The 14,599-nt window shown below is 38.1% G+C and overlaps 1 protein-coding gene across 6 annotated transcripts in view; it reads left to right on the top strand.

Annotated features, from left to right (window-relative positions):
- Positions 1-14,599, top strand: part of NARS2 (asparaginyl-tRNA synthetase 2, mitochondrial) — a 154,094-nt gene that overhangs the window by 138,445 nt on the left and 1,050 nt on the right. For 3 of the 6 annotated variants that reach the window (XM_072610725.1, XM_072610724.1, XM_072610728.1), the window contains one exon: positions 7,043-7,069. The exons of the other annotated variants lie outside the window; for them this stretch is intronic. In XM_072610725.1, the coding sequence (XP_072466826.1) occupies positions 7,043-7,069 (27 nt within the window). The remainder of the gene's footprint in view (positions 1-7,042; positions 7,070-14,599) is intronic. 6 annotated transcript variants of the gene reach the window in all.

Below are 14,599 nucleotides of genomic sequence, written 5' to 3' on the forward strand. Positions count from 1 at the left end.
TTTTAGATGAGGAAACTGAAGCAAACAGGATTAAATGACTTGCCCAAGGTCACACAGCTAGTAAGTGCCTGAGGCCAGATTTGAACATAGGTCTTCTTGACTCCAGACCCAGCACTCTATCCACTGTGCCATCTGAACATAAATATACCAAATTGCAAAGTGTCCAGATTCTTAAAGGAAAAGTTAAATGAATTACAGTAAAACTGTACTAATGGGAGACTTCAGTTTACCCCTCTCAGAATTTGATAAATCTAACCATAAATTAAGAAGATAAATAGAATTTTAGAAAAGTTAGATATGCCAGGCATCTGGAGAAAATTGAATTATCAATCTATCTGAATGAGTATCTCTTTCAATTAGGTTTATTTTTGCTTTTGCTTTTTCTGAAATGATTGCTACACTTGCCTTTTCACTACCTTTTTCTCAGCTGTACATAGCATTTTCACAGAAATTGACCATGTCTTAGGGCATAAAAACATCACAAATAAATGGAGAAAAGCAGAAATATTAAATGTACCCTTTTTGGATCATAATGTAATAAAAATTGCATTCAATAAAGGGTCTTAGAAGCAAAGATTAAAAATTCATTGGAAATTAACTAATCCTAAAGAATGAGTGGATCAAAGGACAAAGCATAGAAACAACCAGTAATTTCTTTAAAGATAGTAACAGAAATGAGATAACATACAAAAATTTGTGGGATTTAGCCAAAGCAGTAATTTTGGGGAAATTTATATCTGTAAATATTTACGTTAGTAAAAGAGAGAAAGTGTGGATCGGTGAATTGAATATGCAACAAAAAAAAAAAAGAAAATTTAAAATAGTCTCTTAAACACTAAAAGTAGAAATCATGAAAATCAAAACAGATTAATAAAATTGAAAGTTTTTTAAAAAGCCACTAAACTAATAAATAAAATTAGAAGCTGGTGTTATGAAAAAAAATCAAAATAGATAGCTATTGGTCAGTTTGATTTTTAATAAAGGAAGAAAACCAAATCACCAGTATAAAAAATAAAAAGTTACTGTACCACCAATGAAGATGAAACTAAAGCAATCATTAGGAGTTATTTTGCCCAAGCATGCTAATACTAAGAGGATGAACAAATGAGAACAATTTGTTTCAAGGGCCGTGAAGGCAGCTGAACCAGGTGCTGTGGAGTGCTTGGAGTTTGGTCAAACATCAAAGACACCAAGGTCATCCACTGCAAATATCCTGACTTTTGTCTTGTCACTGGACTTCGATGACTGGAAGAGAATGAGGCTGATAACTTTCTGCAACTCTGCCTCACTTAAATCCAGTTCATGTGCAAGTCAAAACATTATCCCATGATATCTCTGGTCCTTTTCAAAAGAAAGACAAATAACAACATTGGCCTTAGTATTCCTCACACCTGACACTGTCCTGATCTGTTGTTTACCCACCTTTGTCCTGACTTGTCCCTCATGATTGGAAGCTCACCTTTACTCATTTCTGCCTCATGACTTCTCCCTCCACTGAAAAGTCTTTTGCTTGCCTCTTTTATGAGAAATAATTTGCCCCATTTCATTTCTCCCTTTCTCCTCCCATATATTTCTCTCTCACCGCTTAATTTCATTTTTTTAAAGATATGATCCCATCCTATTCAATTCACTCTGTGCTCTCTGTCTGTGTGTGTGTGTGTGTGTGTAATCCCACCAACTACCCAGATACTGAATAGTTTCAAGAGTTACTAATATTGTCTTTCCATGTAGGAATGTAAACAGTTCAACTTTAGTAAGTCCCTTATGACTTCTCTTTGCTGTTTACCTTTTCATGCTTCTCTTCATTCTTGTGTTTGAAAGTCAAATTTTCTTTTCAGCTCTGGTCTTTTCATCAAGAATGCTTGAAAGTCCTCTATCTCATTGAAAGACCAATTTTTCCCCTGAAGTATTATACTCAGTTTTGCTGGGTAGGTGATTCTTGGTTTTAGTCCTAATTCCTTTGACTTCTGGAATATCCTATTCCATGCCCTTCGATCCCTTAATGTAGAAGCTGCTAGATCTTGTGTTATACTGATTGTATTTCCACAGTACTTGAATTGTTTCTTTCTAGCTGCTTGCAGTATTTTCTCCTTGACCTGGGAATTCTGGAATTTGGCCACAATATTCCTAGGAGTTTCTCTTTTTGGATCTTTTCCAGGTGGTGATCGGTGGATTCTTTCAATATTTATTTTGCCTTCTGGTTCTAGAATATCAGGGCAGTTTTCCTTGATAATTTCATGAAAGATGATGTGTAGGCTCTTTTTTTGATCATGGCTTTCAGGTAGGCCCATAATTTTTAAATTGTCTCTCCTGGATCTATTTTCCAGGTCAGTTGTTTTTCCAATGAGATATTTCACATTATCTTCCATTTTTTCATTCTTTTGGTTTTGTTTTGTGATTTCTTGGTTTCTCAAAAAGTCATTAGCCTCCATCTGTTCCATTCTAATTTTGAAAGAACTATTTTCTTCAGTGAGCTTTTGAATCTCCTTTTCCATTTGGCTAATTCTGCTTTTGAAAGCATTCTTCTCCTCATTGGCTTTTTGAACCTCTTTTTCCAATTGAGTTAGCCTATTTTTCAAGGTGTTATTTTCTTCAGCATTTTTTTGGGTCTCCTTTAGCAAGGTGTTGACCTGCTTTTCATGCTTTTCTTGCAACTCTCTCATTTCTCTTCCCAGTTTTTCCTCCACCTCTCTAACGTAATTTTCAAAATCCTTTTTGAGCTCTTCCATGGTCTGAGCCCATTGAATATTTATTTTGGATGTTTGCAATACAGAAGCCTTGACTTTGATGTCTCTCCCTGATGGTAAGCATTGTTCTTCTTCATCTGAAAGGATGGGAGGAGGTATCTGTTCACCAAGAAAGTAACCTTCTGTAGTCTTATTTATTTTCCCTTTTTTGGGCATTTTCCCAGCCAGTTACTTGACTTTTGGGTCCTTTGTCAAGAGTAGGGTATACTCTGGGAATCTGTGAGATCTCAGTTCTTCCAAGGTGGCACAATCAAGTGTGTACTGGTCTGGATGCAGAGAGGGATTTTTATGCCCAGAATCTTAGCAGATACCTCTCCACAGCCACTTGGCCTCCAGTTCCCAAGTCAGCACTGACAGCTGATTTTCAGATTAGCTGGATGGGCAGGGCCGCCATTCAGTGTGAGACAAAGACCAGCTTGGCCAGTGCCTCCACCCAGAGCTGAGGCAAGACTCAGCTCTTCAATGCCCCCAGGGGTATTTACGCTCCAACAATGGAGCTTTCGTGCAGGCTCTGTGGCTGCTGCCTGCTGCTGGAGCTATGGGAAAGCCCTTCTCCCTTCCTGGCCTGCTGATTAAACCCCATCACTGACCTTTGGCATGTGTGGGCCGAGGGATCTGAGGCCCCACTACTGCGACTGGAGATTCCGCCCCCGAGGTGTCCTCCTCCCAGAGGCCAAGGCTGGGCTGGGCTCTGTGCTCAGCTCTGCGACTGGCGCAGCTGATGTTTCCGTGGGCCTTTCAGGTCACCATGGGCTGGAAATCTCCACGCTGTTGTTCTTCACTTCTGCTGCTCCAGAATTTGTTGAGAGTCCCTCTCTACAGGTATTTTATGGGCTGTGGGGAGGACCCTACATAAGTGTGTCTTTCTAGTCCTCCATCTTGGCTCTGCCCTGCCTCATGGCTTCTCTAGATTCCTTTAAAACACTCATCTCAAAGCTCACTTTCTTCAGGAGGCACTACCACCCTTCAGTTCTACAGGTGCTAGAGCCTTCCTCTATGAAAGCACTTTCCATCTCTTTTTTAACTATCTTGTGTTATATACTGTGTACAGTATTTTATTTGTATATTATCTCTTCCAATAGAACATAGCTTCTTCAAGGCAGAGATTGCTTTGTCTTTCTTTGTCCTCAACACTTAGCACAGTGCTTAGCACTGTTGAGCTGTTACTGGTTTTTTGGTGGACAGAATGGCTAGACCAATTCACAGCTCTACCAAAAGCATCCTCTCATATCTCTTCCAACAATCTTCATTTTCCTTTTTTTTGGTCATCTTTGTCAGTATGAAAGTATGAAATCTCAATCTATATTTGAAATGACCATTGTTGGTTTATTAGAAAACAGTGATTTGTCTTTTACTTGTGTGATACCATTGACTTCTAACTAGTCTATTAGGTTAGGAAATAGAAAGAAGAAAAATAGATTTAGAGGAAGCCCTTTTTTGATAATCCACATAGTTGAAGTTCTTCCACTATTTTCAAATATCTCTTCTTTCAGTGGTTTGAGTACTCTTTCCATCAATACTGATGGCAGACCTTCTGACACTGTAAGTCTTTTTGAGCCAAAAATATTCATCCCTTGATAGCCAGCATTCTATTGATGAACCTCTCTGCAGTTAGCCAAGACAAGCAGACATTCAGTACATCATCAGATTAATGCTGTAAGCTTTTCCAGATTTTTAGGACCCAGTACAGTGTGCACTTCTTTGGAATAGCTTTCAAGAATGCAGGATCACCTTAGCTGAGGGATCAAAGGAGGATTTTAATGGAGGCCTTATACAAAATAAGTTGAAGACAGTAATTGTGACAGAGTCTTAGGGGAAATTTCACAAGGACTTTGTAGCTTGGTGGCAAAATCCCCAGAATTTGAGTCAAGAAGACATGATTTTAAGTTGTGGATGGCTCTGCCACTTAGCAGGTGTATGACCTTAAGCAAGTAACTTGATTATCCCAGGGCCTTGGTTTCTTCATCTGACTTTTTTTGATTTTGTAATAAGATAAACCATTACATGTGAAGACTAGATTCTTTATAGGAATAGGACAGGTAAAATAATGAATGGGTTTGAGAACTGAATGACCTCTTAAAATATATATTCACTATCACAGCAAGAAACTTCATCTGTTGAAAAATTAATTGGTCTGTTTTCTTTGATCACCTCTCTCCTTCAGGAGACCTTTCTTAATGATATGATGAAGGAAAGCATACATTTTTACCTATTATCTGATAATGTCCCATCTTACTTTTCATAATGAGGTTGAATTTTTATATTTCTCCTGTTTTGTGTCCTAAAATTGAATATGTGCCATGTGTTAAATCATAAAAGTGTAAAGTTTTTCTGTGTATCTATCCCTTCCTAATACGGTTATGACTTTTCTTTTCCATTGTTGTATCTGTTTATTAAAGTGTTGGATATGATTTATTTATATCATGATCATATAAATGCAATAGATGTATATCATGCTAATAGTTACTAATGATGATACTTTTAAAAACCTCATTATTTGATGCTATTTATATAGTGTTGATCTCATAATATTTTAAATTTTAGATTCATATAATTATTCCTACAAGAATTATTATGTGTTACTGTGGCTAGGTTCAAAGCATCTGGTCGTCTTTATTTTTTTGTTTTGCCTAGATTTGTTATTTCATCAGTGTAAAGAACTTCCTGTGTAGAAATTCCCCCTACTCATACAGCTAAACAACTAACTGTTCTGTAACTTGTTAAAATCCTCTGGCATTTATAGAGGTTTTTAAGGTTTACAATGTGTTTTACATATGTCAACTCTTGTGATCCTCACAACACCATTGTAGGGTAAATGCTATTACCTTCCTCATTTTAAAGATGAGAAATCTAAGGCTGAGAGAGGTTAAGTGACTTGCCCAGGTTACATAGCTTGGGAGTATCTGAAGCAGAATTTGAATTAAGGTTTTTCTGCTTCCAAGTCTTGTACTCTATTCATTGCCCTATCTAGCTGCCTTTAAAAATTTTAGTCTTTAGAGAATTGTCTGAGAAAGTGAGAGGCTAAAGTCATTTGACCATGGTCATACAGCTAATATATATATCAGAAACAGGATTTGCACTCAGGTCTTCTTAACTAAAAAAACCAGCCTATCCTCCATCCACTATTCCTTACGCTCTCTGTGCCAGTTGTAAAATTGGTCTCATGTATACATGAAGCATGCATACTTCACAGAAAATTATGCTGTGAAATGGAAATGATCCTCATTCACAGAACTAGATGTTTTGTGTTTATGAGGATAGCAATAATTCCCAGCAAAGTAACACTGGATCATAAAGTCATAAATTTAGAGATAGAAGAGTCCTCAGAAGTTATCTTTTACCAGACATTTTGTAGGGTAAAGTGACCTTCTCACTGGTGTGTAATGGAGTCTCTCCATCAGGAAAAAGGGATTTTATGCATTTAGAGAGAACCAACTTCTGATGCATGATATCTCTCCCTTCTGCCTGAGGCATATGTCTTCAATTTATCTATATACATAAATAAATTGCTTCTGTTCCTGAACAGTTCAGATACATAAGGCCTATTCAACTTTGAAAAGAGATTTTCTTCATTTCCCTGCATAATTCGGGACTTCAAACCTGACCAGACATTCTTAGATCCAGAAAGTAATAGTTCATTGCATCTTCTGAAAGCAGCTGTAATGACTTATGCCTGTTGCCAACAGGGACTTAGTGTTCAGGAAGTTGGGTTGAGTGTTTAATGCTGGTCTTTTTTGTCTGTTCCTTTTTTTCCCTGACCCTGTGCACTCATCCAAAAATTGCATTGCCCTTCTTACTTGTTTCCTAGATAAGTACCCACCATCCTTGGAGGATGTTACCACATTTCCTGACCTATAATAACACCTTGGACCACTGGCACATGTGGTTAGTTAGTTAAGCTTCTCCCTACCTAAATTGCAAGCCCTTTGAGGGTCATAGTATTTAATAATAATAATAGCTCATTTTAAGGTCTACAAAGTACTTGATGTACATTTGGCCCAGGGAAGTTACATGCCACAGGTATCATCCATATTCTACAAAGGAGGAAAACTAAGGCTCTAGCAGGATCACATGACCTATTCACACTCCTGCTTACCTAAAGATTGGAGTACAGTATTTGGAACTTGGCTTCCTGTAATCCTGGGTCCAACACTCTTCCACTCAGCACTCTGTTAAGGATAGCATTTCATTATACATTCTCCATTGGACTGCAATGGAGTATAGAGAAAGCTTGATAAATAGTTGGTTAATGAACTGATCATTTTCTTTTTTTTTTTTTTTTTTTTTTTTTACAGACTAGGACTGACAGATACCTACCAATGGTAAGAATGTGACTGCTTTCAGTGGTTCCTGATTACCTACTTGAAATACAGGGCTTCTGTAATTCACCACCCCATCCTGCGTGCTTTACTTCATATTTCTCTTTTCCCATACACTACTCTCCTTCAACCAGCTGAGCTATTTTTTATTTTTCAAACATAACACTGTTTTCCCACCTTCTTGCATTTGTTCAAAACAGAACTTTTTTTTTATTTTATTTTTCATTTTTAACACAGTTTATAACAGATAAAACAATTCAAACTTTTGGTCAGGTGATACTTCTTTTTTAAAGCATTTACAATATGGACCACAAAACAATTTTTTTTTTAAACATTAACCAACTGAGACACAAATAATATTTATGTTGCTAACTTCACAAACCCTTGACCTAATTGTCTCTACAGTATTACTAAGAATTAAAGGACCCTAACTTATTGTTGTTGGTCTAAAGTCCTAAGCCTAATAGCTTAATTTTAGACTTAACCTCAGATATTCCCCTACCAACAATCTATAATTTAATGGATCTGGTAATAAGCTTACAAACCTTTTGACTATAGGAAATTGCTGCTAAGAATAGGGACATTGCAGGAAAACAATATCTCCCCAACTTCCTGTCAATTCCAGGCAGGAGTAGATTGTCAACTTGCTTTCAATCAGGCTGAAAGTGGGCCAGGTGTCAGTGGGGAAACTGAGTCAGGAGAATCCTACCTCAGCCCAGGCTGAACAGCCGTTCTTCCACCCTTCCTATAAAATCACCTTTTGCAATTGATACCAACATCTCACAGGCTTACTGGCATCATGGATTGGAGGCTCAGACTGCCTTTCTTGCTATCCATACCTGGAGTTAGACTCAGAATAACAGTCACTTAATAGTCCCATATCATCTAAAAATGGCAAATTCCTATAACCAGGTTTCAGATATGATTATAATTTCATTTTGGCTAAGGAATATCTTTTGAGGCAAGTCTTAAGTGGCTTACATGTCTTTCTATTCATGTTCTAGTTCCTGATTAAATAGCAATCATAAAATCAAATTTACCATTAAAACCATAACTTTTCCATCAATGCCAAATTTTACCTGAGGTTACATTCCTCTAGGAAATTTAGACTAAAATTCTTTTCGCCACACTAAAGATGTCATTGATTTATTCTCAGTGATTAATTCAGTCAGTTGTTTTAATACTAATTAACTATTAGTTAAATATTAATTAATTAAAAGTTAAACAATAAATAACTAAATAAATAATGGTTAAATTAAATAAATACTCATTTACCTCACTTTGTAACATGTCCAATTTTTCTCCCCATCACTCCCCTCCCCCAGTTTCCTAATACCTTGCATTCTGATTACTCCTTCCCTCAATGTACCCTCCCTTCTATCATACCCCCACCCTTCCCTTATCCCCATCTCTCTTTTCTTGTAGGGCAAGATAAATTTCTATACCCCATTCCCTGTATTTCTTATTTCCCGATTTTATGCAAAAAAAATTCTCAACATGCGTTGCTAATACTTTGAATTCCAATTTCTCTCCCTCCCCCTCTCTCTCCTCAGCCCCACTGAGAAGGCAAGCAATTCAATACAGACTAAATATATGTTGTTTTGCAAAAGACTTCCATAATAATCATGTTGTGTAATACTAATTATATTGCCCTCTGTCCTACTCTAGCCCTCCTTATTTTTTCCCCCACAATTGACCTTGTACCTTCTTGAAAGTGTTTCTAGTGACTCCCTTCTCCCATTTACGCTCCTTTCTAACATTCCCCTCACCCCACTTATCACTTCCTCTCCTACTTTCCTGTGGTGTGATATAAATTTTCATATCAGATTTAGTGAACATGTTATTCCCTCCTTCAGCCACATGTGGAAAGAGTAGCTTCATTTTTCCCCTCTCCCCTTCTCCCTTTTCTCCTCCATTGAAAAAGATTTTTCTTATCTCTTTTATGAGTTATAGCCTGCCCCATTCCTTTTCTCCCTTTCTCCTCCCAGTATTTTCCTCCTTCACCCCTTAATTTTTATTTTTTTGTGTGGATATCATCTCTTCTGATTCAACACACCCTCTATCTATATATGTGTATGTGTGTGTATGTACAGTCTCTCCATCTACCCAAATACTGAGAAAAGATTCAAGAGTTATAAATACTTTCTTTCCATGTAGTAATATAAACAGTTCAGCTTTAGAGATTCTTTTATGATTTTTCTTTCCTGTTTACCTTTTCATGCTTCTCTTCATTCTTGTCTTAGGAAGTCAGATTTTCTATACAGATCTGGGTCTTTTCCTCAATATGAATGATTCAAAGTCCTCTATATCATTGAATGGCCATTTATTCCCTGGAAGTATTATACTCAGATTTGCTGAGTAGGTGATTCTTGGTTTCAATTCCAGTTCCTTTGACCTCTGAAATATCCCATTCCAAGCCCTTCAATCCCTTAATGTTGAAGCTGCCAGATCCTATGTTATCCTGATTGTATTTCCATAATACTCAAATTGTTTCTTTCTAGCTGCTTGCAGTATTTTCTCCTTGATCTGGGAACTCTGAAATTTGGCCACAATATTCCTAGGAGTTTCTCTTTTTGGATCTCTTTCAGGAGGTGATCAGTGAATTCTTTCCATTTTGCCCTGATTCTAGAACATTAGGGCAGTTTTCCTTGATAATTTCATGGAAGATAATGTCTGGGTTCTTTTTTTGATCATGGCTTTCAGGTAGTCCCATAATTTTTAAATTGTTTCTCCTGGATCTGTTTTCCAGGTCAGTTGTTTTTCCAGTGAGATATTTCACATTATCTTCTATTTTTTCAGATTATTGGTTTTGTTTACTAACTGCTTGCTTTAACTCATAGTCATTCATTTCCCTGAACTCAGTTCTCTCTTTCAACAAATTATTTTGTTCAGTGAGTTTTTGAACCTTCTCCTCCATTTGGCTAATTCTGCTTTTTAATGCCTCCTTCTCCTCATTGGCTTTTTGGACCTCTTTTTCCAGTTGAGTTAGCCTCTTTTTACAGCTGTTATTTTCCTCAGCATATTTTTTGGTTCTCCTTTAGTAAGCTGCTAACTCACTTTCCAAGCTCTTCTATTACCGGAGCCCAGTTTAAGTTCCCTTTGGAGGCAGGGGCCTTGACTTCCTCTGACAGTATGCCTTGTTCCTCCTCATCAGAAAGGATGGGAGGAGACACCTGTTCACCAAGAAAGTAACCTTCTGTGGTCTTATTTTTTTTTCCCTTTTTTGGGCATTTTCCCAGCCAGTTACTTGACTTCTGAGTTTCCTCTCCACAACCATCTGACCTCCAGTTCCACCAAGCCAGCACTGGGGGCTGAGATTCAGATGAGCTGCTCCAAAGCCTCAGGAGCTTTAGGCAGGGGCAGGGCTGCTATTCAGTGTGAGATTAACATCAGCTGCTGAGGAGGGGGCAGGGCCACCACACAGGGCTCAGTTCCCTCAGGGGGTTTACAATTTGACCTTCAACAATGGTTGCAGGCTATGGCCTGCTTTGGGAGCCCTGTCTGCTGCTGCCTCTACTGCTGCCACCTGAGGAGGCCTGAGGTATGGGGACACCCTGCTCCCTTCTCAGCCAGCTGAAAAGACCCTCTCACTGACCTTTGGTGCCTGTGGGTAGAGGGATCTGCGCTGCAGCTGGGGATTCTGTCCCTGAAGCCTGCTCAGATCTGCTCCTTTTGGTGTCATGTGGCCAAGGCGGGGCTGGGCTCTGCTCCCTGTCCAGTGCTTGACACACCTTTCCCATCGGTCTTTCAGGTCACTGTGGGCTAGAAATCTCCTCCACTCCGTTGTTCTGTGGTTTCTGCTGCTCTAGAATTTGTTGAGAGTTCTTCTTTACAGATATTTTATGGGCTGTGGGGTAAGAGCTAGTGTATGTGCATCTTTCTACTCTGCCATCTTGCCTCCAAAACATAACCTTTGCCTAGACTATCTTCCCTCCTCTTTACTTTTTAAATGCTTGCCCAACTAAGCCCAAGGATGAGGTTAGCAGTGGCCTGGACAATCCTTGACTTTTTCTCCATCTTCTGGTAGCTTCAAGTTGAGGAGGTCTTGAGTTCATGTACTAAATACCCACACAGTCAAAGGCAGGTTCTGACCCAACATCTCTCAAATGTTGTTATGTAATATTGTTCATTATAATTATCTATGTTAATGTCTAGCTGGATTGTAAGCTACATGAGGTCAGAGACCTTGTTTGATCTAAACTTTGTATCTTGCCCCCAGCCCCAGCTGGGAGTGCTCAGTCTTGTTTTTTGAATGAATGAAAACTTTGGAAGTTATTTTTCACTGATTATAGGTATCAGGAGTTAATTTTTCCAAGTTTGGGTTTGAAGTAATTAATTCTAGAGCGCTCAGGTACCTCAGAAAAATATTTCCTTCTCCCTAGTTCTGAATTTGGTATAACAGTTTTCCCCTTAAAATAATGTAGATAAGTGCAAACTGTTCTTTGTAAACTTATATAATATAATTTTTTCAGAAGTTGATGTATTTCATCAACAATCTCCTGTATCCCCCAGATGTCCCTGTGCATGAAAGGACAGGAACAAATGATGTTGCTACCCTTTATCCAGGGAAGAGCAAAGTTCTGGAGATGGGAGTAAACCTGAATTGGGGTGGAATTCTGCATCGTGACTGTACTTTAACCGCCTCTGCGCTGTAGCCATGGAATTGTAGGACATTAGAGATTGATCATCTAGTTTATCCCCTTTAACCTCATTTTACAAATTAGGAAAATGAAACTGAGGAAGGTTTAAGTGTCTTGCTCAGGGTCTCACAGGTAGTCAGTAACAGACCCCAGTGTAGAATCTAAATCTCCTGAATTAAAATATAGCATTATTTCCAGCATACTACTCCACCCCCACCTTGCATAATACTCATTCTGTTCATTGTCTTCTGTCATGCATATTGTTCCCCTTTAAGGAAGCTAGTTTCCTTCTTGTCATGGTATTTATTATCTATAAAGACCTTAAATATTCATAGATAAAGTTCTAATATAAGACAATTTGCATTACTGGTTGAGTAAGTTTACCATTTTCCTAAGCTATTTTGATCATTTAGATGATTTTACATTCTTAATTGAAATTCCAAGCCACTGTTACTTCCAAGTATCAGCATTTGTTATTTGATTGTTAAGTGTCTTCTGACAAGATTTTAGTTTAGCTGTTGCTCCACCAAAACAGGAGTAGCCAGTCCAGGTGTCTAAGAATTTTCTCACTTCCCCATTCTTAGGCCTGCCATATGCAAATGAAATTTGTGATTAGTTCCACAAATTTCATAGCATCACTTCTGTAATCTGGCTACCCTGGAAAAGAATGCGACAACTAGCAGTCAGCTATAAATTCATAAAACAGCTTTTGTTTTGTCTCAGAAATGTATTTTCCATTTGTCAGAGGCAAGGAAAACCAAAATCTCCTTCCTACATCGGCATTTGTGTAGAATGTTTGGCATGTTTTAGCCCCCTGGGAAGGTGACAGTTGGAGTCATGTAAAGCTAAGGCAAGGTGGGAGCATTAGACAGTAGAAGCTGCTTCTACATTCTACCAAGCTCAAATCTTAGATGGCCATCTCACATCTTCTAGCCAACTGTTTGTGAGTGGGTGCTTAATGTATGTTGTTTGTAATTCATTTCGTTTAATTCACTAAGCCAGAATATGTTCTGTCATCCTGGCTTATTGAGCTTGACGTCAGTTCAATCACCACATAGCTCATTGCCCTTGGGCTCAACATGAGGAAAGAATTTTTAAATGAACAAATTAGGTTGCAGGGGAGAGGTGGCTGAACTGTTTAGATCTTACCTTAGTAAATGGACATCCAATTTTTACTGGTATTACCTAGACTAGCTTCTCATTTCATTTGTGAGTCATTGTTACTATTTCAAAAATTTTATTCCCACCCAAAAATGTCCTTGCTTAGTTATAAAAATTGTAATGCTACATAAAATTGTAGCATTAAGGGACCTCAGAAGCCTGTACTTGAACAAGAATCCCTTCCATAGTCTTTCTGACAAATGCTCGTATGTGTGCATCTGCTTGAAGAACTCATTCCTGCACAATGTAGCACATCCCATTTTGGTACAGCTCTGATTGTGAGAAAGTTTGTCCTTATGTTCAACCAAAATTGAGCTTGAGCTTAACACTGAATATGAGGACAAAATGCCTTCTTTTTTAAAGGTTCATTTTCATTCGACACAATAAATGCTTCACAATGAATTATACCTCCAAGATAGTTAAACTAAACTACCTAATTGCATCACTGATACTACTACTGTGGCACTCTCCATTTTTCTCTTATACCATTTGTTAGCAGAACAGGAGAAGGTGTGCTTTAACTGAAATCATTTTTAACCAATCACTTTCATTTTTATTAGTTACTCCTATGAGAGTTGTCAAGAAGAAATAAGAAGAATAAGACTTAGTCCTCACCCTGAAGGAACTAATGACTACTAACTCTTGTGACTAAATGAGCTGCATAACCTTTGGTTTTGCTTATTAGTGCCAAAAGTTGCGTTACTCAATATTTTACCCTATATTTTTTGTCAAAATTTCCTCTTTGTATTGTGCATGTTGTCTTCTTAGCCCCTACCATACTGCAGTGCTTCAGGGACCTATGATTGCTTTGGTTTGGGTACTCCCTTCACAGATAAAAACTTCATCTGCTATAAACTGTAGTACTCTACTTTGATTGATGAGTTGTGGCCAGAAAATATTTTCACTTGGTGGCCACCTCTCACAATGACTCTTTTTGAATGGCTATGACTAGGCTGGGCCTTAGGCAGATGATCAGTTCATCACCAGGTCTTTAAGCTTGATAGGACTTAGCAAAGCTTGTAACTCCACTGGCATAGCCTTTGAAAACCCAAGATTACCTCTACTTCATGGTAATGCATCAGATTAGAACTTTAGAGGAGTTCTCTTTTTAAAAAACCAGATTAATTATTCCTATTCTATGGTTTGTGTACTAGAGAGTAAGCTATCTAGTGAGGCTTTGGATTCTCAGGGTTTTCATAAGAAAAGAACGTCTCCCCTCTGCACTTTATACCATTACCCTACTCACATGTTCAGTGAATCCCATAGAGTAGCTGGGAGCAGACCCTAGGACAAAGCCAGAGCTGCATTTTATACTGGGTATTCTCCTATGGAGAAGTATTCTCTGCTTTCATAGCCAACGGTTTCACAGACTGCCTGCCAGTTTCCAAAAGTGATTCTTTGCTTACATTACACTTTTGAGCAGAGAATTGTGAGATGGTACTGAGAGGTGATCTCTCCACAGCCCTGCAGGATTCATTGCCTTTTTAAAATATAATATAAACCTGATGCAGTATATGAGCCAAACTCTTGTGCTCATTTCAGCATTGAACTATGTGACCCTGGAGATGAAAAGAATATTATTACTAGTATTCCCAAGTCTAATAAGGGAATTAATTTGAAAGAAAAGTAATTTGAAAATCTTTGCATCTCCTGCCATAAAATTCTGGTGTGTAAATAGCTTAGAATGAAAAAGAGTGGCCAGCATAAAAGCTTGGATGGTGGGCAGAAAGAT

Source organism: Notamacropus eugenii, chromosome 5, assembly GCF_028372415.1.
Source record: "Notamacropus eugenii isolate mMacEug1 chromosome 5, mMacEug1.pri_v2, whole genome shotgun sequence".
NCBI lineage: Eukaryota > Metazoa > Chordata > Mammalia > Diprotodontia > Macropodidae > Notamacropus > Notamacropus eugenii.